The following is a 24,799-nucleotide window of genomic DNA, read 5'->3' as shown; positions in this document are numbered from 1 at the left end:
CAGAGGTCAACCAGCCCCCCCACATTAATGGAATCAAACAAAACTGGTGTCAATCAACTGTGCTACGTTTGTGCTGGTTTGTGCTGCTAAAATTGTCGTTTGCGCTGCTTCTGTTTTAGAGATATTAATGAAAATGTAAAGGTCAAAAGGTCAACCAGCCCCCCCACCTTCTTCAAATCCAACAAAAGTGGTATCAAACGTTTGTGCTACGTTTGTGCTGGTTTGTGCTGTAAAAATCTTCGTTTGTGCTGCTATCATTTTAAAGATATTACCAAAAGTTTCTAAAGCTCAACCACCCCCTTTCTTTAATGTAAAAAAAATGAGAGATATTTTTTCTCATGATCACACTCTTAAACCTAGTAATCAAACTGCTATAACTTATTTAAAAACTAGGTTAAATATAGCATTTAAAATAATTTATGCATTCTGTTGGAGAAAAAACTTTATTTGCTGGTAACAAAATACAAAACTACGAGAACAATGTAGTATATATGTTTCCTGTTAGAAAAGGTAAATACATGGAACTGTGTGAGCCTCACAAGTCTAATACAATAACTGAAAAATAACAGCTATTTCCATCATCTAACTCACAAACTAGAAAAGGACTTTCTTTCATGAATTCTTGCCATCATTCCTTTGTGTAGAGCACAGCGTGCGGACATACGCTGGTGTTTTCAGATGCTATGGTTACATCCTTTCTTAGGTCATCATACATCTCCCAGATGTACGGGGTCCTGTTACAGAATGTCATATAATGCCCGAGTGTTTCTGGTGTTGGGCCCTCCTGAAATGTAATGACTGCTTTCAGTGTGAATTTCTCTCCTTGAAGTAGCAGAGTGGATGGGAATTCAGTAAGCAAAAATGTTTTTGGACTGTGAAAACTGTGCCCCAGAGTTTCTGTAGAGCATTTTCCAAGGTCTGTGTCAATCCATACAAGCTCTCTCAGGCTGTAACTGTGACATACAGTCCCTGTGCAAAGTTGCTTTCCTGATGAATCTGTTTTAAATGCTGTTGGAGATGCATCAGGACTTTCGATTGGTCTTAGGCATGGTGATGCTGGAAGGCTGAGCCCTTGTTCAACAGCAGACTGAAGGTGAGCTATGCCAGAAGCTGAGAGGACTGACAGATCAATGGAAACAAAAGGTATTTGCCTTGTGTTTGGTGTGTAAAGTTGGCAGTACTGGGAGGAACACTGTCTTGTGAAGTGAACACTTGGATTTTCTGTCATTGTTTTTTGAATTACTGTGGACACATGGCACTGGGCATCAACACGATGAACACCAGTCTTCAACTGAACAGGGCAGAATATTGAGCTCAGCACCTCTGCCCTCAATGAATAGGCATGTTGAGTGACACCCTTTGAAACAAGAGATTTCACAAGCTGGGATACTTTATTCTCCTCTGAACTATTCAACGTGTTTTGAGCAGTAAGACTGTCACAGAAAGCGCAGCACAGACTTTAACAGAAGGCATCAAAGGCACAAGTGTTCATGACACAGTATTGTCCTTTGCCAAGTTTTACTGGTTGTTGATTATTTCCATTTTTTAATAGCCCTAGCTTTACTTTTTTCTTTTTCACAGCTGGATCTGAGTGGAGCCATTCAGGACAAGGGGAGAGGTATGAGGTCAATTTCCTCTTCTTTGGCGGAACTGCAAAGCCTCTCCAGTTTTCCAAAGCTGCTGTTTCTTCAATGTCCATGTCTGTGTCAATTTTGGGCTCCTGAGAGGGGATATCATCCACTTCCTGCTCCACAAAGGCTTTGTGTGGATCCTGACGCTTTACTGTACCATCCTGTCTGGCAACCTCTGCTTCTTTCCGTATTTGTTTTGCAGAACAGATCCGCATGTTCCCTTCAATGAAACCAAGATGACGTGCAATGAATTTATCTATCCTTATAGGGAGATTTTCATGCTTGAACAGACCATGTTTAATGTTCTTGAACTCTGCTTCAACATTAGCTGAAGTTGCAGTGAGCTTTTCGCTCTGAACCATTACTCCAGTCCAGAGTGGTAGGTATCCTCCCAATCTAATTAGGTGTGGGACGAGCTCAGGTAGATAGTGCATATTGTCTCGATCACCATGAACTTCAGCATGGCACCTGCTCCCCTCACAAATATCCACCACCCACTGCCTTAAGTCAGTGTTTATTTCTGTGCATGGATCCAATCTAATGTCTTCTTCTTCCTTGTCATCAGAAACAGACATAGTCTCATCTGCAATTTTTCTTTTCAGATTTGATTTGGACACTTCTGACATAATGGGGTTTCCAAAACTGTCACAGCCTTCTGTCTCACTTAATGCCACAATAGCAATGCTGCATATTAGGACCTTTGCTTCTTCCAAGGATTGGGACTTGACAAGTTGTGCCATTGATTGCACGTAGAAATCCCTCACCCGATGAGGCTTTTTTTCTCAAACAGTCCCACTGGCAAATCATTTTGATGAAGTGTGCAACATCCACTCTGATGAAACATGGTGGTAGTTTGTAGGATTTTTTCTGAAGCAAGACACCAAAGCATTCATTAATGTAGCTCTTCAAATCTGAATGATGTGTTAAAGCCTTAACTAAAGCACCAAGTAAAGCTAAGGAGAAATCACAGATGGCCTCCTTTGGGATTGGTGCTCCAGCACGAATCCATTCTGATAACCATCTTGTGATTGCCTGGACATCATGTCTCTCTGACAACATTTGCACCACTGGGACGTGAGAGTTGTCGCTTCCTGTTAACACACCTTGATACAGGAAGATATTTCCAGACAAACCATTAGGCCTGAGAAGCTTTTTTACAACTGAGCCAGTCGCATCAAAGGCGACTATGGGGTGCTTTGCAGTCTTGTACATCAGCATTTGAGTTTGACTCCAGTAGTGACAGAAGAACTTGTCTAATCCAATGTCCCAAATGCTTCCACTGTGAGGGGAAGTGTATTTTAATGAGTGGAGAGACAGTATTGGGTTTTTATGAGCAACTTCTAGTTGATTTTGTTCGTGTTTGGCTTTGCGCAGAGTTGTCAAATTTGGTAGATGGCTTGGCTCTGGATCACCAAAATCCATCAGCTTTGCTGCCTCTGATGCTCTCCACACATGGGGCTGCAGTCTGCCTTCACAAAGTTCTTTTGTTACTTGTGCCCTCAGACTTCCGGACATGGCTCTCTTAGAAAAGCCAGTGTGCATAGATTCATCCGTGTTTGCCATTACACACTTCAGCACCATTGGGCAATGTTTTTCAGGTTCCTTTTCACATGTAATGTACAGCTGGCCACTACACTCTTTGCAAAAGCCTCTGATTTTAATAAAACAAGATACAGTTCTGGGGTACACCTTGGCTCGTTTAAAAGTAATGGTGCATGTACTTTTAACCTCTTTCCAGATTCCCTGGTTTACAACATGAGTCCATGTACCTGGCTTCAAAATGGTGTATTCCCTTTTCTTGAAAGTATTCTTTTTGTATGTGACTTTGTGTGTGATCATATGTATCCACTGTTCAAATGGGAGCTCCACATTGAAACTCTTGCAGTCTTTGTTTTGAAAAGGAGAGCTGCTTTGTTCAAAATCATTATCATTGTCACTGCTGTCTGTGTCAGTCAGTCTCTCTTCATCACTGTAATCCAGAGCAGCCCATACATTGTGTCTGTTTAATTTAACAAAAGTGTAAAGAGCTTTTGGTGTCATCTTTTCACCAAGTTGTTTGCATAGATTTTGCCATATGTCATCACTTGGAGTTGAAATTTTTCCATTTTTTATGACTTCTTCTTTAGAAGCACGAAGGACTTCAAATACTGCAATTTTATCCACGACTGATTTCTTTGGCATCTGTCAAGCAAAAATTAAAAATGTGATATAATACTGCTATGATTTGGTTATAACTTTAATTCTACATCTTTAAGTGGACATAAAATTACTTACTTTGATACACAGTGAATTGAAGTGTTGATGATTGCTGATGCTCATGGAATCTAGCTTAAAAATGCAGATAAGATAGCTAGCACATGTTTTCTTCCACTCTTGTTTTTTTCTCTCAGAAGTAGAATGTGTATGATAGCGCCCCCTTGTGATCACAAACCAAACACAGGTCGCTATGTTTGTTTTTTTGGCAGAGTTGTACCAGTTTATCCTTAACAAGATCTAGTTCAAAATTCATTTGATCGGTATAAAAATGAATTTAGTCAATGTTCATAGCTCATCATCAAAATACTTGTAGATAAATCCAGGCTCTGTTGAGATAAATCTGTGTCTGTGTCAATCCCACACGTGTTTAATAGCCCACTCATTTAATAGCGCTTTGTGACCATGGCTACAGAAGTTTGACTCTTGCAAAAAAATATAGTTTGGCCCTTTCAGGTAACATTGACAGTTACATAAGATTCACAGTTCTGCAGGCTGTTTGGAGCCTTTGAGTTCAGATTTGCTGAATCACTGAAGTGCACTCCTGTGTATGTTAATTTTATACAACTTGTTCATGACAGCCCACATGCAAATGACAGCACTTTTGTTAATAATAGCATTTGACTTAAAAGCTACAGTTCATATATTATTAGGTTAATGTTTTAACAACCATTAGCATTTTACCATATACCCTGCTGGTAGCACACTAGATGGAGTAAGGTAATGTTAAGAAACATGGTAGTCAGTGATCCACAACCAGCTTATTGGCTCAAAATACCTTATCTAATTATAAACTGATACACACCTACTGGCATGCCCCTTTAAATTTCTTCATGAATGTTATTTAATGTTATTATTACGGCAGCACGGTGGTTAGCACTGTTGCCGCACAGCAAGAAGGTCCTGAGTTCAATTCCACCATCACGCCAGGGTCTTTCTGTGTGGAGTTTGCATGTTCCCCCCCTGTTTGCATGGGTTCTCTCTGGGTTCTCTCCAAAGACATGCAGCTTGTGGGGATAGGTTAATTGGTTAATCCAAATTGCCCATAGCTGTGAGTGTGAATGGATGTCTGTCCCTTGTGTTGGCCCTGTGACAGACTGGCAACCTGTCCAGGATGTACCCTGCCTCTTGCCCTATGACAGCTCGGATAGGTTCCAGCGCCCCCATGCGACCCTTAAAAGGATAAGTGGAAGCAAATAGATGGATGGATGGAATTTTATTAATATCTTTAAAATGATACATTAAAGAAAGGGGCTGGTTGAGCTTTAGAAACTTTTGGTAATATCTTTAAAATGACAGCAGCACAAACAATAATTTTTGCAGCACAAACCAGCACAAACGTAGCACAGTTGATTGACACCAGTTTTGTTTGATTTAATTAATGTGGGGGGGCTGGTTGACCTCTGATGACCCCTGGAAATTTTTATTAATATCTTTAAAATGATAGCAGCACAAACGAAGATTTTTGCAGCACAAACCAGCACAAACGTAGCACAAACGTTTGATACCACTTTTGTTTGATTTGAAGAAGGTGGGGGGGCCAACTTCACTCAGGTCTATTTAACCTCCTGGGACCTGGCGTCCACATATGTGGACATCACATTTTGGGTTATTTAGACCAAAATACTCAATTTCGCTCTACAAGGGCTTGATATCCACTTACGAGGACGTTATACTGCTACTGTTCTATCAAAATTTTAAACGAATATCCTCATATGTGGCTCTCATTTTTCATAAAAACAAAAATAAGGTAAAAAAAAAAAAAATCTGCTAATTCTTCATTTTTACATTCATTGGGCCCCAATATGCCCAAATATCAAAGAGAAATTAAAAATGCATGCCGTGGAAGAGTTCGGGTCTTAGGAGGATAAATAAACGTTACTTACTTACTTACTTTTATCATAAGCTATTTGCCATTTTTTAGTTTCTTTTAAAGTTCTTGGTTATGTTTAGGGATTAAAGACCAAATCCTGATTATAATATTAAAATATTGTGATCCGTCATCAGTAGTGGGCCTTGGATTCATTGGGTGTTTTGGCCCTTACCAGTAGACACCCTCATAAATGGAGGCCCTGCCAGGGTTGATCAGGCCCAGGGGTGTGTCACTGGTTGATGTGAAATTGTTATTTCTCTTCTACTTTTTTTTTGTTTAGTTTTCTACAATTTATTTTCTCCTATCACTTCACTGCAAAACGAGAAGTACTATTTATCTCTTTAGTACTTAAAGAGCCTCACTTCTTAAAGAGATAGAAAAGGTGAAAGAGAAAAGTAAGAGAAAAGAGATAAGATAGGAAAGAGGAGAGCCGGAAGTGGGGCATCTGATCTGGCATCCCATACCTCCCTGCCCGGATCGGGCTGTACCCTCTACCTCTCCACTGCCTCCCACAAACAGGAAAAAGAGGTGAGGGGGGAAGAGCAGAACGATTTTACATTCCCCCTTATGTTTCACTCGCCTCTGTCAGTGCGCCCCAGGGTGGCTGTGGCTACAATGTAGCTGCCATCACCAGTGTGTGAATGGGTGGATGACTGGATATGTAAAGCACTTTGGGGTCCTTAGGGACTAGAAAAGCGCTATATAAATACAGGCCATTTACCATTTACCATGAGGTTAACTGCACAGCCCCAGGAGGCCCTGAGACAGCTGTATCAGTCAACATGGCTTCTGGTTTATCACAGTACAAATTATAGTGTTAGGTTTTCTACCCTTTTGATGCCCTCTGCTTAGGTAGCTCCACCACGGTTTGATCAGTTCTGGGCATGTGTGTCGCGGATAGCTGACTGCCCAAGTGATCTCAGCCTTCTTTAACCACAGCCAGTGGTTGGCCCACTCAGCAGTGTTAGCTAATTTTCTTATAGCCTGCCACAGCACCTGTCCTCTGGCTCCAAACTCTTGAAGCGGTTTTGCTGTTGTACTGGCCCCTAACCCTAAATTTTAGTTCAGGTCGTGTCTCTCTACAGAAACAGCTTAATTCCCTTTGTCCTGTGAAGGCCAGTATTGGTTAGTAATCTTATAAAGCCAAAAATGACATATTCCCAAAATACAGGGTTAAGTGCTGTTACAGCTCAGAGGGTTGACTTAACCCTCTAATAATCAATGTAGTTAAAATACTCAAAACAATGTTGTCAGTGGTAATGGGACAAAGCCATATTCAATGTTGATTTTAATTTGAAAATATGTGTACATAATCTAACATGCTTATTATTTGTGGGGACATCAAACTTGAAATAAATACTGGTAGTGCAATTAAACATTTTTGTGTTCTATGTATACATTATATGTACAAAACAGAAAAAATAATATTTGAATAGAGAATGAAGTTATATAACAGTGTGGGTGGACCAAGGCCAAGTCAATGTTGAGCATCTAAGAAACTTATGAAAGTTTATACTACTTAATAGTAATGGAAACTTGCAGTCTCAACATAAAAAAGTACTACAACTTCTCACATCTCAATAAACCTTTGATTTTTTTATTTTACTTTTCATTGACAGTACTCAGTAAATTTCACCAGCCTTCATACTTCAAACTAAACAAAAGAACTTGTTTATAATAACAACTTCATATGAGAAACAAAGGGAAACAGACTGATGGGTTTATGGATTCAGTTGCTAGCTGCGGGTCATATTCACGGTAACAATTTTAACAGTCTACACTCACTTTTTAAAGAATGTAGCAAAGATAAATGCTGTACAAAAACATTCAAGTTAAGAACACAGAACTACTACTGTAGTTAACGACATAAGATAAAGTCTTTTTTTCATAACACAATGCATTTAAACAAGTACAAATATCTGTCTAACATTTCTAAACAATCAAACTGCTGAAAATGAACACATCCTGTCTGTGAACAGAGAAGATCATGTGACATCTGGATGTATGGACTTTTGGTTCCACATGTTTCTGAAAGTGTTCCTTGTAGACAGTACACAACTGCAGTTTTCACACATTATATGTTACTTGTTTGTAACATGGAAAAACAAACATCACAACATCATAAAAAGACTTCCTCAGTGGCTGAAGGAGGTGGCACATCTGGCATGGCAAAGTGGTGTTGAAATTCACTGGCCGGCTCCCACGTGTCATCCCAGATTTTCCCACTGGAAAATATAATTATTGAAAGAAACAACACCAAAAACATTAATATCAGGTTGGGGATTACTTCGTGCTTTTTATGTTTAACACCAGAGGTGGAACATGATCAATACATTTACTTAAATACTGTACCAAAATGCAAATTGTCATTTTTATGGATATTTTTAGCTTCTGCTACACTATTTGTAATTTAGATGGATTACAAACAAAACACTAGTGCACAGTTACACTCAACACATATGAAAGATTTAGTTATTGTTTTTCAGTTTAACATTTCATAATATCCTTTCTGTGAAGTGAAAATAAAAATTGTCCACAGTAAAAAATGGAAGTGTCAATATTTCAGAGTAAACCTATTTTAACCTAGATAGAGTATTTACAACTCTATGAGGAGTAAACCAGCTCTAACATCAGAGTTAAAAGTCAGTGTAAAGTTTGTTAGACACTCAGTGAAGACTTAACTCCACACAGTGTTGATTAGTACCAGTCCGCAGGCGTGTGCGGTCTCAGAGCTCTGATGCGCATGGAATTTTCTCCGGAGAGTTGCCGCAGTCAGGTAAGTGAAGTTAACATTCCCATACTGGTAACATTAAAAGGTATTTTTAAACTAAATAGCTCTTTATAGTTTCACTAATGTCAAGTGAGGACATGTTAGCAGCATTTACCCATAGGTTTAATGATATTGTCCAGTAGCTACATGCTAGCAGTTGCTAAAAGTTCAGATGTTCGTTATCTTCTCACTGAGTTAATATGAACCTAAAACATTTTAACTATGTATTTCTTCTGAATGCTGTCTAAATAATATCATTGTCACATGTCTAATGGTACAGTTTGAACAACTATATTACCTTTTATTAGTAAGCTAATAATCTATGGAGTTAAATCAATTAGCTTATATAAGCGAACTACTTTCAGAAAAAGTAGGTAACATTACCATAAAGTTAACTTTACTGGTTTATATTATTTTAAGCAAATGCCAAAGGCATACACTAATTTAGTTTTGCTCATTATTTAGTAAGAAATATGTATTTTGTATAAATTAACTGATAGCAATGTTAATGATATGTTAAGTAATATTAAGTAATGTTTCTATTTTATAGAAAGGTTTAAGAGTATGCAAAAACCAAATCTCTGAGAGATGCAACCAGAAGACGGATGAGAAACATACTTGAGGCTGAGATGACAGAAACACATGGGTAAGAATCAAAAATGTAGGATATAAAGAAACATTTTTAACATTGTATTACTTTTAATTGTGATGTTCAATGCCAATTATTGAATTTATACATTAAGACATCTCCCCCTAAAAGCGTAAGAGTGATGTATGTGCAGGGGATTGTTGCTCTGTCTCCATATCTGGAAGACCCATATTCACAACATGGATATGTAAGTAAAGGGGACTTTTCAACATTAAATACATAATTGCCCTCAGAAATGTTGATAACATAGTCCTTCTGCATTTATTTAATTACATAGGAACATTACTACGATCCAGAGAGCGGTTCAGGATACCTTGAATGGTCTTCAACCGCCATGCAAAGAAAAGCTGCGGAGGAAAGAAGCGTCTCAGTTTGCAAATCTCCCAAAAGTAAGTTCACTTGTCATTTAAATGATACTGATGTAATTTGTAGGCAGGATTCAATCAAATTGTTTTTTCTTAAGTTGGTGGTCCAGGCCATGGTCGATCCAGACCACTCACCACTCAGACAGTGTTATCAGATGAGGATGTAAGAGCAGCTATTGCTCTTTTGAGACACTCTGCTGATGAAGACATCTGTGAAAAGATGAAAGCTACCTTCATTTATCGGCATTCAATGGTCAACGATGAAAAGAATGCAGCAGATGTCTTCATAGGCCTGATGCGGTTTCTGGACACACCAGGACTGGTAAGACATCTTCATTTGTTGAATCACTGAAATATTCCATGGAGCTTGTAGTGTCAATGATTACACCTTGCTATGTTCTGTATTTTTGCATTACAGATAGAACAAGATTTCCGACTCCTGTTTTGTGAGGTCACTGCCAGAAAATCCTTGGAGAGGTGGCCCATCAATCTCAAAGCAAAGGTTGTAAAGGAAAGTCATGGACTTGTCTCCACCTCAGAGCTCTTGGAGTTAATGTGCAATGCTGAGTCAGGTACTGAAGTTGAGAATGGTATGATTGTGACTCATTTTATTTGCCATTGTTGGTTATATAGGTAATTCTGTCAATTGAATGTATTTTTGAAATAATTCTTTGTTTATTCGTCTGTAGGCTGGGACAGTGACATGTCTACTATCTTGCTGCTGCTACATCTGCTACCACCATTTGCACAATGGTGAAAGAGACAGGGGCGGATCTAGAAGGGTGGCATGGGGTGGCAAGTGCCACCCTAAAATGATCCCTTGCCACCCCAGTTTTGCATATGACAGTGTTGTTTATTAAAATAAGATAGCATTAACAGTTTGAGCGTAGTTACAGTCAACAGTGAATATAAATGCTAAAACTGAATATATTGGATAGTGTTTCCCCCCTCCACCATTAACAAATGGTTCAGCCCATAGCAGGACCGGCTTTTTTCTTGTTTTCAGTAACAAGCGATGCTTGTGATTGTGCCAGAGCACATTTTGAACAACACCATGGGAATTTCGGATTTTACACATTTGGTTGGATGTTACACTCTGGAAATGGAAGGAAGGTGAGTGTTATTAACCCTCTGTGGTCCACGGACACGCTGCACCTCCAAATCACATGACTGATGTAAGCTGACACAGCAACAAGCTGCAGCTGAGTCTCTATTTCAGCCCATATTGAAAGTTCGGACTTCAAAGTTTTTAAATTTTAATTACAGGCCAGTAAATCCATAGTTATGATGATATATATAAGCCACGCTTTTTACTAAATACTGTCGTCACGTTTTTGTGTGTGTGTGTTTTAAGCGTTTTCTAAGGACAGCGCAAAAACAGTAAAGAAAGGAAAAAAGCCACCTCTTTCCTATCAGTGGAAAAATGTACCATGTCGACCAATTAAAAAAAAAAGTCAACACGTGAGATTTGGTTGTTTAGGAAGACGGGAGAGTTTTGGGAGTGACGGTAACGACAGCGAGACAGAGCGAGCGAGTGAGAGAGAGGGAGAGAGAGTTTTTAGATGTGGGAGATTTGTGACGTTTAGTGTGGAGTGTATACTTAGTGTGTTGTGTTGTCTTGTGTAGCTGTTCTGTTGTGTAGTCGTTTTGTCTTGTGTGTCAGTGAGGGCACTAATGAATGTCACAAAGGCCCATTGCAGTGTAAACACTGTCACTAAGTAGAAAACCAGCGGAGTGATACACCTGCTGTTGTCAGGCCTGCAGGTTAGTCCCTGTGCTGCTCTCCTCTGTCTTTTGGTGGACAAACTTTTTTTTTACTGGCACACATCATTTGTGGGGCATCTTATTGCGAAACCTGATTGTTCTCTCATTTTAGTTTTAGTAATATTTTTAAATGGTTGTACAAAATGAAAAAAACGGCAGGTGTATTGGCTGCATTTTTAGATAAATAGTTGTATATGTTTACAAAATGTACAATTTATATTTGCATTTCAAGTTATAAAAATTTACTCAACATGTCTGTGTTTTTTTTACAGTAAAAAAATACTTCTAGGATTTTAAGTTCTTTGTGTGATTTCAGATCAGTAATACTAATGCAGTATGTCAGTGAAAAAACAACTAAATTCAGTTGAGCTGAAAAGAATGATACCAAACAAGGCAAGAGGGAAAAAATAAAATGAAACAATCTGAGGGTGAAATACAAACGTAAACTCAAAAGGAGTCAAAAATGGCCGCTTGTATTTCAGACCTCAGTGGGTTAATCCAACAAATCATGAAAAATTAGGTTTAAATTTATGTCCATGACAGTGCAGATTTCTGACATTTTGTGTAATTTAAGCTGTAACAATGTGATTGTTTTCTAACAAAAAACAGTGTGAAACTTAAGTTAGACTTGTGTTTGTAAATGAACCGCCCCATGTTGTGTAGCTTTCTGGATTTTATACTTATTGGGCTACATGTTTATTTATTATACAGGCTATACAGTACATAACATCAAAACTCACATGTTTTATGTAACTAAAGTGTGTAATTATGTGGGCTACAGACAATAATTAAGTTATAGACTATATTTATATGAAAAACGTGTATACTTACTGCATTTGAATCATTTTAACCATATGTAACCACCTGCATATGTGTTTGGGGGGAAAAAAAGGCTTTGATTTTGCCACCCCATTTGATTTCTTTGCCACCCTAAGAAAATTTCTCTAGATCCGCCCCTGGAAAGAGACCAGGAAAGATGTCTGCATCTCAAGCTGTCAATAACCTCATCAAATTCCCAAAGGTATGTTGTTTAAATTAATGTTCCATCACCTCTATTTTCATGGACAGTGAGGTGAGCTAATCTACTGTCAGAGGATAGTCACTTAATACTGTTGTTTAACCTCCTAGGACCTGCCATCCACATATGTGGACATCACATTTTTGGTTATTTTGACCAAAATACTCAATTTTGCTCTACATGGGCCTGATATCCACTTATGAGGACATTATACTGCTACTGTTCTATCAAAATTTTAAATGAATATCCTCATTTGTGGCTCTCATTTTTCTTAAAAACAAAAATAAGGTAAAAAAAAAAAAATCTGGAAATTCTTTGTTTTTACATTCATTGGGCCCCAATATGCCCAAATATCAAAGAGAAATTATAAATGCATGTCGTGGAAGAGTTCGGGTCTTAGGAGGTTAATGTGTTGTTGTAGGCTGGAACCAGTGTACAGCAGCATCTAGACAACAGCAGTCAGCCCTACCTTCTTGCTCAGGGATCCACAAGAAGCAGCATTCACACCTTCATTGTGATTGACAAGCATGCACTTCCATGTAAAGTGACAGGTTCAGTAGGAGCCCTTGATGAACATTTTAGGGCCCATTATGTCTTTGGTACATCATACAGTTCATTGCTGACCAACTTTTTTCACTTTTCTGCAAACAACTGTGACATTGGGGAAACGCCATATTGCTTTCTCTAGTGAGCATCATAGAACTGTATGCTAATGTGAATTGTAAGGGCTTGTTACGTTAATTAAATGACACTGAAATGAGAAACATAATAAATGCTGTTACTTTAACCTGTATGTTTGTTGTCATTTCCATAATCAAGTCAAGTCAAGTCAAGTTGGCTTTATTGTCACTTCAACCATGTACAATTAGTTCACAGTGAAACGAAACAACGTTCCTCCAGGACCAAGGTGCTACATGCAACATAAATTTACAACATAAGTTAACAGAAAACACTAAACTAGCTAACTAAGAGGCCTAGTTAGCTGGCTAGCAGAGACAAGACAGATTGACCTAACATAAATTACAACATAAATTAACAGAAACTAACTATCTAACTATCTAAGGAAGACTAGGAAGTAAAGAAATTAGTGCAAAAAATCCAGTAATAATATTGTGTAATATAGGATAGATCACAGTTATTTAGTAGTATAGCATCATAAGATGAATATGAAAAAATAACACTACAGAGAAATAAAAATGATATATTATTACACATCAGAGTGTTATTATTAAACTAAATTTGGAGTAAAAATAGCTCTATAAAGTGTAATCAAATTACTCTGAACAGTGTGAATAACCCTCAGTGTTAAATATTTTTACACATTTTGTTGTTAATTTTGACACTAAATTGAGTACAATTAACACTGAAAACTTAACACTGGTCATAGAGTAAATTTAACTCTAATTTTGAGTGGGACCAAATGTTATCTGAAGCAGAGTTAAAATCAACTCTCTAAGTGTAAAATTGACACTTGGTTTTTTACTGTGTCCAAATGTGATAATTACTTTCTTTTTGATCATTCTAAAGGCTGTTGTTTTCTCTTTAATTTGTAGAGATGCATTGCTGTCACACAATTGTAATGCTAGAAATACAGGATGCAAAACAACTGAAAGCTTTCACAGTGTGACATTAGTACTTCTTTGGAAAGTTCAGAATCTGAATACTTCCTCCACTGCTTAGGCAATTTATCCTTTGGCACACATAAATCTGTGCAAGACATGGATATATTCTCTCCACTTTGTCAATGTCCTCATAGCTTCCATATATTTCTTACCATTAATGTGAGTGCTCTTATGGTCACAGCAAGTCCAGCTGGAATAATTCACAGTACTTTTGGATCTAAGTGAGACACTACGTGTGTTTTCTGAACAGTTTCAAAAATACTTCGTATTAATTTATTTTATGATTCCACAAAGATGGCAAGAAACTTTACAATAATCCTCAATTGATTAAATAATCGAGATAGAATAAGAAAAAAAAAGCAAGAAGTAAGACGTAAAACACCTGGTTTTCCATTTTCATTTCTGCTCCAACAAGGTAATAGATGGAAACAGAACATTCTCAGAGAATGAAATATCCAGAGCTTCTTACCAAACAGAGCAAGGCAACCAACGCACTTTTACTTCTGCGTTCCCCTAGACAGAAGGAATCAGAGAGGCAATCGTTAAATAACATGTTAATGGAAGGTGTCTTCATAAAGCTTGTGTGTAATCCAGTGTGCACACCTGAGACACACACAGACCCATGTAAACACACTTTAGTAGATGTGTAGGTATGTGTATGTAAGGCATTTCTGTTTATAAAAAAATATAATAGGAATTTGAAAAGCATGTATCCAATTGTGGCATTTAGAAAAAAGTATTTTGACCACAGGTTTAGTTTACTGCGTCCATCTGTTTTTGACTCTGGCTATGTTCTCTTCTTCTGAAAGTTTGAAGTACTTGTAACATCATACACATAATCAATATCATCCCATTATGAATTGTTAGAATTGTGTCCATTTAAACACTTCAAACTACACATGATTATCTACTATTTACAGTGAGACAGGGCTGGTCAGCATCTATCAGGATCTATAAATTGTGCTTTCTATGATCCTGATTCAACAAGACCAACTGAAGAAATAGGCTTACACAGAAAACACTTTGATCCTTCCTCATATACAGTCATTTCTATGTTAGCCATGTAGGTTTTTGCTGTTTAGATGTAGCAAGTATTCAATGTCTGTGATTCATTTTGCAGAATTGTTTAAGAACACATGAAATACAATCTTTTAATGTAATTCCATTAATCATTTCCCTTCACTAATCTCAAAAGTACATTTGAATTTCCCAGTGTAGCACAGTTCATGGCTGTAGTGCATGTATGAAAACAACTTGAGATAGGCTTACTGTAAAAAGTCTACTGAAAAGCAACATTTTAAGTATTGCCTCATTTATCCTGCTCTCAGTGACTGCTTCAAACTGGAACACCTTCTGCCTACTACATCTTCGACAGCCTAAGAAATGAAAAATCACATTTAAAAAAACATAAGACTCTGTATACACAAGAAATCAAATATGAGTTTTCACTTAAGAAGTGAAAATCTGTAAGGTCCTCCTGATTGCCATAATCCATTTGTCCTCTGGGGTCAAAAAGTGAACCCACCTCAGTTGAGTGTTTTTTTAAAGTACATACTATGAATTGTGAATCAATTCTGTGTAACACCTTAGTTTTACTTAGGACCAACACATTAACAAAAAAATTCCCCCTTCATTTTGCAATTTAGGGCCACCACACCTTGTTTATATAAATGCATGCCCTATTTTTTTAGATAAACTAAAATGTTCTCTCAAAGTGCGTTTTGGTTTTCTCAATCAAATCAAGCTGAATTACAAAGTCCTCTTAACTAAAGTAAGGGATTGACCATATTTAATTATAGTCATTTTATAGTGCAGACCAAAATGCAGCTAAATAACTAGTGAATAATACTTTGCAATGGTTTGTTATTTCTCTAGGACAACATATGCATCATTTTCGGGAAAGAAACTTAAAAATCTCAAGACATACCATGCAAAGCAATACTTACTCTTTCTCTTCTTATTTTCATGTTGGCCATCCAGACTTGAGGACTGGGAGATTGCGTGGCTAGCAGGTGGATGAAGAGACTGCAGAGATGGCTGGTCTGTGGGTTTAAAAGTTGGTGGAGAGGTGGGAGAGGTTGTTTGTGAGGTGCTTCTGTCTCTCTTCTTTGTTGGAAAGACTGGGAGCATGGAACAGAAGAAGGAGATAAAGGAACAAGATTGAGAACAAAATCAGTCTCTGTCTGCTCGTCTGACAGGCTCTTTGGCTGCTCCTCGAGGAGCCTAGAAGCTTGATGTTCCTGGGTGGTCATCTCTGGCTGCTCCTTGGCGAGGCTCTCTGCTTGCTTGTTGATCAGGGTCTCTGCCTGTTCTTCACTGGGGATCTCTGCGTGCTCTTTGATGTGGGTCTGTTTGTCGGCACAATGCTCCTTGGTGGCATTCTTGGACTGCACAACCTGCTGTTCTGTGGGGGTATTGGGTTGCACTGGTGTGGATGTTCCTATAAAACATATTTACTTTCATAAAAATCTTTCACAAAAAAGGTCTTATATTTAGCAGGGACTACACTTTGGCTACGTTCACACTGCAGGCGAAAGCACATCAAATCCGACTTTTTTGACCCTATGCGACCCGTATCCGATCATGGTATGACAGTGTGAACGGCACAAATCCGATATTTTAAAATCCGACCTGGGTTACTTTCGTATGTGGTACTGAATCCGATACATATCTGATGTTTTAGAAAGCGACTGCTGTTTGAACGGTCACGTTGCATTAAATCCGTCTTTTACATCACTGACACAAGACACCAGTCAAACAATATTGTTTGCTCTGGGTCTAAACAGAGCGCGTTGTGTGTGACATCTTCTTTTGTGCATGCGGCCGCTTTGAGCGTTCACACTAGAGCGCGTTTGCTGTCACATTTTATTTGTAGTGTGAACAAGCAGACAAAAAAAATCAGATTTGATCAAAAAAATCGGAATTGAACATTAAGACCTGCAGTGTGAACGAAGCCTTTGATAACATATCCTTCAATGGTTATTTAATGACCTTAAAGTATACTTACACAATTTGCTTAAAGACTAATGAAGTATTCTGATTGTGAAAGCAAGTTGAGACGACTTGTTGTGAAATGTTAAATATTAATTAGTATTAATTACCTGAACTGAAAGTATACAACAGACTTCACTCTTACCCTTAGACAGTATAAATTCATATGCCCTCTGCATCTTCTCCAGGAAATTTCTTGTAGTAGAAGTGGGGTCCAAATGGGTAATAACATCTGCTACCCACTTATGTGAATCCTTGTCTTTTTTGCCAATAAATAAAATGGGCTTGTAGCCTATAGCCTCAAGTTTCCGCACCTGAAATTAATAAAAAAAATATTTGGCACAAATTAGTCAAACACAGCCTGTTGTTAAATGGTAAACGAAATGACTCTTATATAGCGTTTTTCTACTCTCGTGGAGCACTAAAAGTGCTTTATACAACATGCAATATTCACCCATATTCACACAAGCTTCTAAAATGTTTCCATTTAAGCATTCACACACAGCAAGAGTTGGCTCGGACAGTCTCAGTCATTGTGTCCTTGGGCAAGACACTTCACCCGTTGCCTACTGGTAATGGTCAGAGGGCCCGGTGGCGCCAGTGTCCGGCAGCCTCGCCTCTGTCAGTGCGCCCCAGTGTGGCTGTGGCTACAATGTAGCTTGTCGTCACCAGTGTGTGAATGTGTGTGTGAATGGGTGGATGACTGAATGTAGTGTAAAGTGCTTTGGGGTCCTTAGGGACTAAGTAAAGCGCTATAAAAATACAGGCCATTTACACATTCATACTGATATGAATACATACAGCCACCACTGATGTACTAGAGTTCAAGTAATTGTTTGTCTTTAGCAAAATGTAGATAAAATAATGTTGCATGTTCTCAAAAGCACATATGATGAGCTGTGTTAATGTACCAGCAACATCTTATGACGGCTTATGATAATATATATAACTAAAGAATTTTTACTTACTGCAATGCGGGCAGAATCAATTATCCGGCCAACATTTCTGTTTTTCAAGACAGCTTGCCCCCACTGGCTATCCAATGATTCTACTTTTTCTTTTAGCTTCTGTTTGGTGGACAGACTTCCGAAGCAGACACAGCAGGTTCTTCTGCTTGCCTGATTGGGAGTCTGGCAAGATGTACAGGGCCTGAATTTGGGGCGTGTCATGTTGAACAAAGAATAATTACACACAGAAAAGGCAGCAGACAGACAAAAGGAAAATTATAGGTTGACTAAAAAATAGCTGAAGAGTTAAAGAGACAAAAATGCGGAGAGAAACAGAGAGACAGACCAATAAGGACAGCAGTAAGAACAGATACAAACAGACTGACGTGGCTCTTAAAAGTGCCTTTAGGAGTTTTTCAAAAAGCAGATTTTAGGAAGCAATAACTGGCTGAGTGATGAAGAACCTGTTTAGAAAAACAAAGTATTCAGAATTCAGAAGCACCTTATAAATAAATATATACATTAAATCCTTTTGTAACGATTTAGATAAACCCTGTTTACTGTCCATTTCTATTTCATTTGCATTTGCAGCATAGATGACCGGTCTGCTATTTAATGATTATGTAATGCTGTTATTACGTTTTTTATCGAGAACGAGAGAGAGAGAGCCAGAAAGAGAGAGCTAGATTGATAGATAACGTCTGGCAACACTGACCCTTATTAGAACTCTCAAACTTTACAAAGTGGCAACAACAGCAAAACTCAGCACACACTTCTCTGTCACTGTACCCTGGATGATGATATATGATAAGCTTGACTTGATTGGCTAACAGATACTAATTTAGCTAGCTTACAGCACATGTGGTGTGGCAACATATATGCAATTAAATGTTCAGTCATTCGCTGTTCCACAAAATTCTTAACCCATAGAACTGCTACAAGCAACTTTGTGAGCTGACTGTTTCTTTTTTTTGAGTTATAAATAAGAAAAATATATTTTTTAAAAACTACAGATTCAGATTCTTACTTACCTGTGGTACGATCGAGTACGGTGACGTCACTGCCGCTCATCTAATATGATAAAAAAAAAAATCTTTCTCAAAAATAAACAAGTGAGTCGCCGTGAATTCTTTAACAGCACCGAAAATGTTTTGCCTAATAAAAAAAGCTGTTCTTTTTTATTTGTTTAATTTAATTTAATTTAATACGTAAGAGCGTGATTATCCAAAGCAGTCGGTAAAATGACTGCATGTATTCAGAGGAGTTGGAGAAGATATGTTACAGCTGTAGCAGAATGATCGACAGGTTAAAAATGTATAAGGATTTCCAAATATGAAAAGGATTGTAGAACAGTTTATAAAACCGGTGCAATAAATTCACCCAATCGCTAGCTGTGCCATTACCCGGCATACATCACTCACTGCATCAGTGCAATAACCGATACAAAAGTAACAGCCTGTAATTAGTTTTATCTGCAGTAATTTTCTCTCAGGTAGTTGCCTGCATTATATAATTTATTGTATTCAGTATAGGTCGTTACAATGTGATTTGGAAAATGTCTAAATATAAGATAAGATAAGATAAGATAAGATAAGATAACTCTTTATTGTCATTGCACAGTCATACATAGTACACTAGTACAATGAAATTGGAAAACTGTCCTACGTCGGCAACAACCAACCATGTAACACAACACAACATGACACGATACGACACATCACAACGCAACACAAACAACACAACACAGTATAATAACTTAGTTAAAAAGAAGAAGAAGAAGAAGTGTATTTGTATTACTGTTATTATTGCACATTAATTATTATTGCACCTTGTTATAAATATAAATATTATTATTATTATTACTGTTTTTACCGTTGTTAACGGTAAGTCCAGGGAGGTAGCCAGTCAAGTTTAGCTATTTGCATTGACTAGGGCTATTGCCCTGTTGTAAAAGCTGTCCTTGAGTCTATTCGTTCGGGACCTCAGCAGCCTGAACCTCCTGCCAGACGGCAGCAGCTTAAACACCCGGTGTCCTGGGTGTGTGCAGTCCCGTAGGATGCTGCGTGCCCTCTTGAGACAGCGAGTGCTGTACAGGTCCTTCAGGGAGGGAAGAGGATGTCCAATGATTTTTTGGGCCATGTTGATGACCCTCTGGAGTGTCTTTCTGTGTGCTGCGGTGCAGCTGGAGAACCACACACTGATGCAATATGTCAGCACACTTTCAATGGAGCAGCGGTAGAAGACGGTCAGCAGCTCCTTCTTCAGGTCCATTTTTCTGAGGATTCTCAGAAAGTGGAGATGCTGTTGGGCCTTCTTTAAAACCGCAGAGGTGTTAGAGCTCCATTGGAGGTCTGTGTCTATGTGCACACCCAGAAACTTGAAACTGGAGACCCTTTCCACACACTCCCCGTTGATGCTGACAGGCTGCAGCTCAGACTTCCTCCTTCTGAAATCAACAACAAGTTCTTTTGTCTTGGTGGTATTGAGGTCCAGGTTGTTATCTACACACCAATCTGACAGCCTCTGAACTTCAGCTCTGTACGCCGTCTCATCTCCCCCAGAGGTGAGCCCCACCACGGTGGTATCATCTGCAAACTTGATGACTGCGTTGTCTGGGTGGGTACTAACACAGTCATGTGTGTACAGAGTGTACAGTAGGGGACTCAGTACACAGCCTTGTGGGGAGCCGGTGTTAAGGCTGAGGGCTGAGGAAAGATGAGGCCCCACTCTAACTCTCTGTACACGGTCTGAGAGGAAGTCTCTGATCCAGCGGCAGGTGGTAGAAGGAAGTCCGATTTCCAGCAGTTTAACTATTAGTCTGTCCGGGAGTATCGTATTGAAAGCAGAGCTAAAGTCAACAAAGAGCAGCCTGGCATAACGGCCCTGCACTTCCAGGTGAGAGATGGTGGTGTGGAGCGTTGTAATAATGGCGTCTTCAGTTGATCTGTTAGCTCTGTATGCAAACTGGAGCGGGTCGAGTGTGGGTGGCAAGCGACAACAGGCACTTCCGCGGCAATCTATTGTCGTCAATAAACGACGTTTGAGGAGCTCTGTAGTATTCAATAGGAGGACCATTCACGTCAATTCCCGACGCGAGGGGGGTACCCTGCGCGTCCATAAGTGAAGCAGAGGGAGCCTGACCATGCGTCACACATTTGACGAGTTGGGAGTGAGAACGTGTTGGTTTTATTTGTTTGTGAGTAAATCGGTTTGGCTGTGATCAAAGTTATTAGATTAGATTAGATAAAATAAAACTTTATTAATCCCCCGGGTGGGTTCCTCCTTGGTTTTCACACAGCTGAATAAACGTCAAACAGAAAACTGATTAAACAGAAGTGTGAGATGGTCGAGAATTTACGCCTGTGTCCTGTTATATTTTACATAGCAAGGAGCAGACGGCCGAGTTTATTAAACTCCACCGAGACAGCGGTGACGTTAATCAGAAGGCTAGACCGTCCATGATAAGCTTGACTTCACTGCCGTTTACTTCCGGCCTACCCGACCTCCTGAGGACCCGGCCCACGTAGACCGCGAAGGCCGGGTCCTCAGGAGGAGGCAGCCCATGAATCTGGACACAGCTCATGACTCAGCGTGGCTGCAGCCTGTTGCTATGTCAGTTTAAATCAGTCATGTGATTTGGAAGTGTGGCACACAGAGGGTTAATAACACTCACCTTCATTACATTTCCAGAGTGGAATAACCAACCACCTGTGAGAAATCTGAAATGCCCATGGTGCTGATTCACAGTCATTGGCATCGTTGCTACTGACAACAAGAAACAAAGCCGGTCTGCCCTATGGGCTGAACCATTTGTTAATGGTGGAGGGGGGGTAACACTGTGCAATACATTCAGTTTTACCATTTATATTCACTGTAGCTAGGCTCAAAGTGTTAATTCTGGGTGGCATGAGATCATTTTAGGGTGGCACATGCCACCCCATGCCACCCTTCTAGATCCGCCCCTGCTCTTTCAAGGGCTGCAGAGTTCAGGTGGACCCTCTAAACTGCAGGTGAGCAATCATTTTCTGTCATCTTCCTTTGCTATTCCACTGGACTGGACATAAGTTTAGTTTTTGTTAGCTACATCTGTTGAAGTTGTGGTAAAATGCTAACATTAGCCTATTCGTTGTATTAAGCTAACCTGCAGCTAATATTTGCTAAGTTTAGTGATGCCCGTGTCAATTTAGAGGCCAGTGTTGTGAATAAGCAAACATATTTTGACTTTTAACTGGATTCTGCAGTACAAGATTTAGTTTCCATATCCTCATATCTGTGGGGATGCCAGAGCATTACTCCTGTTGCTGGTGGGACTGATAGCATACAGAGCAATGGCACATTCCAGGCACATAACGGTGAGACAAATGTAGGGTTGGTAGTAACGTCGTTATGGCAATGTTGTTTTTTTGTAAATCTGTGCTTATTTTACTCTTTGAAACACAATGGTAACCTATGTGTCAATGTTAACAGGGTGTTGTGCCATCTGTAACTAACTGAATTTAAAATCAGCGTATTCTGCTCCAATCTTACAGTGGCCCTGAAGTGCAAACCACAAAAACAAATCACAAAACGCACAACAAATTGAAAAGCGCAAAAACAAATTGAAAAGCGCAAAAACAAATTCACTTAATGCAAAAACAAATTCACTTAACGCAAAAACAAATTGAAAAGCGCAAAAACAAATTCACTTAACGCAAAAACAAATTCACTTAACGCAAAAACAAATTCACTTAACGTAAAAACAAATTGAAAAGCGCAAAAACAAATTGAAAAGCGCAACAACAAATTCACTTAACGCAAAAACAAATTCACTTAACGTAAAAACAAATTGAAAAGCGCAAAAACAAATTCACTTAATGCAAAAACAAATTCACTTAACGCAAAAACAAATTGAAAAGCGCAAAAACAAATTCACTTAACGCAAAAACAAATTCACTTAACGCAAAAACAAATTCACTTAACGTAAAAACAAATTGAAAAGCGCAAAAACAAATTGAAAAGCGCAACAACAAATTCACTTAACGCAAAAACAAATTCACTTAACGTAAAAACAAATTGAAAAGCGCAAAAACAAATTGAAAAGCGCAACAACAAATTCACTTAACGCAAAAACAAATTCACTTAACGCAAAAACAAATTCACTTAACGTAAAAACAAATTGAAAAGCGCAAAAACAAATCACAAAACGCACAACAAATTGAAAAGCGCAAAAACAAAAACCAAACCGGAAGAGGTAGGTACCAATGCTGCAACAACAGGCATCACTGATTGGATGATGGATCCGGTAGCCTTTTGAACCGGAAGTTGTTCTGTTCGTTAGTTTGGTGACTGCTCTACCAACTTTTTTCCACAACTTGGACAAAACATGTTGGCTGTATCCCAATTCAGGGTCTGCAGCCTTAAAGGCTGCATTTTAAGGCCGATTACGTCACAGCGGCGCGCCGAAGGCTGTCCCAATTCAAAGGCTGCTCGAAACGCGGCCCTCAAATTCGGCCTTCATTTCCATGAATTTTAAGGCTGTGGCGATGTAGACTTCGTGGCCCAACATATCCCACAATTCATAGCGCGGCAGTCACTGTGGATAATTTTGCCGCAGACGGCAGAAGCATAGCGGCCGAAGAGTAAACTGTTAAACGTAAGTACTGAATAGGGCTTTGGAGTTGACGTCACGCCGCGGAGCGCGGCGCCATTTTCGGGGTCTACGAATCAAAGAGACACTGTGTTGGATCGACGTCGACAAGAATCATGCTTAAAAGCAGCTCCAAAGAAAACGGACGGTATAGAGACCGATTGCGTCCAGAGGCGAAGCGGCGGTACTTGCAGAAAATAGCGTGCATTGGAAATGTGGACCTGTATGAAACACGGCTGTGGAGTAGAAACCCTGAAGACCAACCACTACTGACACAGCCTCACATATTTTCATACCTTATCTGTGCAGTCAGCGAGTACAAGTCGTCATTCAAACAAAGGTAAGTCAGCTCGAGTACTGCGTGTGAAATGCGTTTGATTTTCCCCCAAACATTCAGATTAGTGCAGCATAAATTCATTCATGAGGGGAAATTACAGTGAGAACATGTGGAGGCTGTTAGAGGGATAACATAGTGAGTTCAGTGCATTGATGTGACATTGTCCTGAAGGATTTAGTTATTCTTTATGGTTAAAGAAATTGCAATAATTTATTCATATTTATTATAAATAATTCTAATTATACATCTTGCTTCTGTGTTTGTGTCCTGTGTCACTAAAAATACATTTTATTTTAGTTTTATACATTGATTAATGACCTGCAGAATCTCCTTATCATATTAAGTGATTCATAATTGTCACTTTATGCTTTCTCCATCTCTAAAGTGATGACATCCTTGCATTACATACTTTAGGTTCATTTTCTGCAGGCAGGTTTCTGACAGAAAACAGGCAGATTTACCCTATAAAATGCAGCGTTCTATAGATGGATGCATAAAGAAATGAAAAATTACATGTATGTGCTAACTTTCTAAACACTGTCACATTTATGGTAAAGTAGATAAAACACATTTGTGTCGGCCTTGGCTCATTAGTTCTTGTCTTTAAATGAACTTTGTCTGTGTGTGTTTCAGGTACTGCACTCTCAAAGACTGAATGAACCAGCATTGCAGCCATGGGTCACTGTGAGCATCACAGGGAAGGTTGAAGCCGCCCACTGCACCTGTATGGCCGGAGTCGTGGAGACCTGCACCCATGTCGCTGCTCTTCTGTTTAATGTAGAAGCAACAGTGCAGATCCGTGGCCCAAGGACTGTTACAGATGAACCTGCATACTGGGTTTTGCTGGGTAATATGACTAAGATACAGCCAGTGGTTGGCCATAAGATAGACTTCTCCTCTTTAGCTGCCCAAAAAAAGGCTCTTGATCAAAACATAAACAGACCATCCGTATT

At 39.0% G+C, this 24,799-nt stretch overlaps 3 protein-coding genes across 4 annotated transcripts in view; 1 reads left to right on the top strand and 2 right to left on the bottom strand.

Moving 5' to 3' along the window:
* LOC100703853 (HLA class II histocompatibility antigen, DRB1-8 beta chain) overlaps positions 1-24,799 on the bottom strand; it is a 222,926-nt gene that overhangs the window by 40,419 nt on the left and 157,708 nt on the right. The gene's annotated exons all lie outside the window — the stretch shown is intronic.
* Positions 8,321-10,307, top strand: LOC109202868 (uncharacterized). Its single transcript, XM_019361407.1, has 7 exons — positions 8,321-8,533; positions 9,078-9,173; positions 9,288-9,363; positions 9,454-9,565; positions 9,640-9,863; positions 9,960-10,113; positions 10,231-10,307. Exons 2-7 carry the CDS (start codon positions 9,133-9,135, stop codon positions 10,296-10,298), a joined length of 675 nt encoding a protein of 224 aa, XP_019216952.1. The 5' UTR covers positions 8,321-8,533; positions 9,078-9,132; the 3' UTR covers positions 10,299-10,307.
* On the bottom strand, positions 15,253-18,471 carry LOC109202860 (uncharacterized). 2 transcript variants are annotated; one of them, XM_019361399.1, is made up of 4 exons: positions 17,905-18,471; positions 17,082-17,250; positions 15,892-16,385; positions 15,253-15,321 (listed from the first exon to the last, which is right to left on the bottom strand). In XM_019361399.1, exons 1-4 carry the CDS (start codon positions 18,103-18,105, stop codon positions 15,259-15,261), a joined length of 927 nt encoding a protein of 308 aa, XP_019216944.1. In that variant the 5' UTR covers positions 18,106-18,471; the 3' UTR covers positions 15,253-15,258. The 2 variants fall into 2 exon arrangements, with proteins under 2 accessions (XP_019216944.1, XP_019216945.1); XM_019361400.1 differs by having other exon boundaries at positions 15,892-16,349.

The sequence above is a fragment of the Oreochromis niloticus genome, linkage group LG7 (genome assembly GCF_001858045.2).
Source record: "Oreochromis niloticus isolate F11D_XX linkage group LG7, O_niloticus_UMD_NMBU, whole genome shotgun sequence".
NCBI lineage: Eukaryota > Metazoa > Chordata > Actinopteri > Cichliformes > Cichlidae > Oreochromis > Oreochromis niloticus.
The sequence above is the reverse complement of the archived record's forward strand: the minus strand, read 5'-3'. Positions and strand labels throughout refer to the sequence as shown.

Bases quoted from the DNA above. Each gene is read 5' to 3' on its own strand.
- LOC109202868 (XM_019361407.1), top strand. From the start codon at position 9,133: ATGAGAAACATACTTGAGGCTGAGATGACAGAAACACATGG. The intron at 9,174-9,287 runs GTAAGAATCAAA...TCCCCCTAAAAG, and splicing joins GAGATGACAGAAACACATGG to CGTAAGAGTGATGTATGTGC. The intron at 9,364-9,453 runs GTAAGTAAAGGG...TTAATTACATAG, and splicing joins CATATTCACAACATGGATAT to GAACATTACTACGATCCAGA.
- LOC109202860 (XM_019361399.1), bottom strand. From the start codon at position 18,105: ATGACACGCCCCAAATTCAGGCCCTGTACATCTTGCCAGACTCCCAAT. The intron at 17,251-17,904 runs GTAAGTAAAAAT...TATTAATTTCAG, and splicing joins TTGATTCTGCCCGCATTGCA to GTGCGGAAACTTGAGGCTAT. The intron at 16,386-17,081 runs GTAAGAGTGAAG...TATGTTTTATAG, and splicing joins TGAATTTATACTGTCTAAGG to GAACATCCACACCAGTGCAA.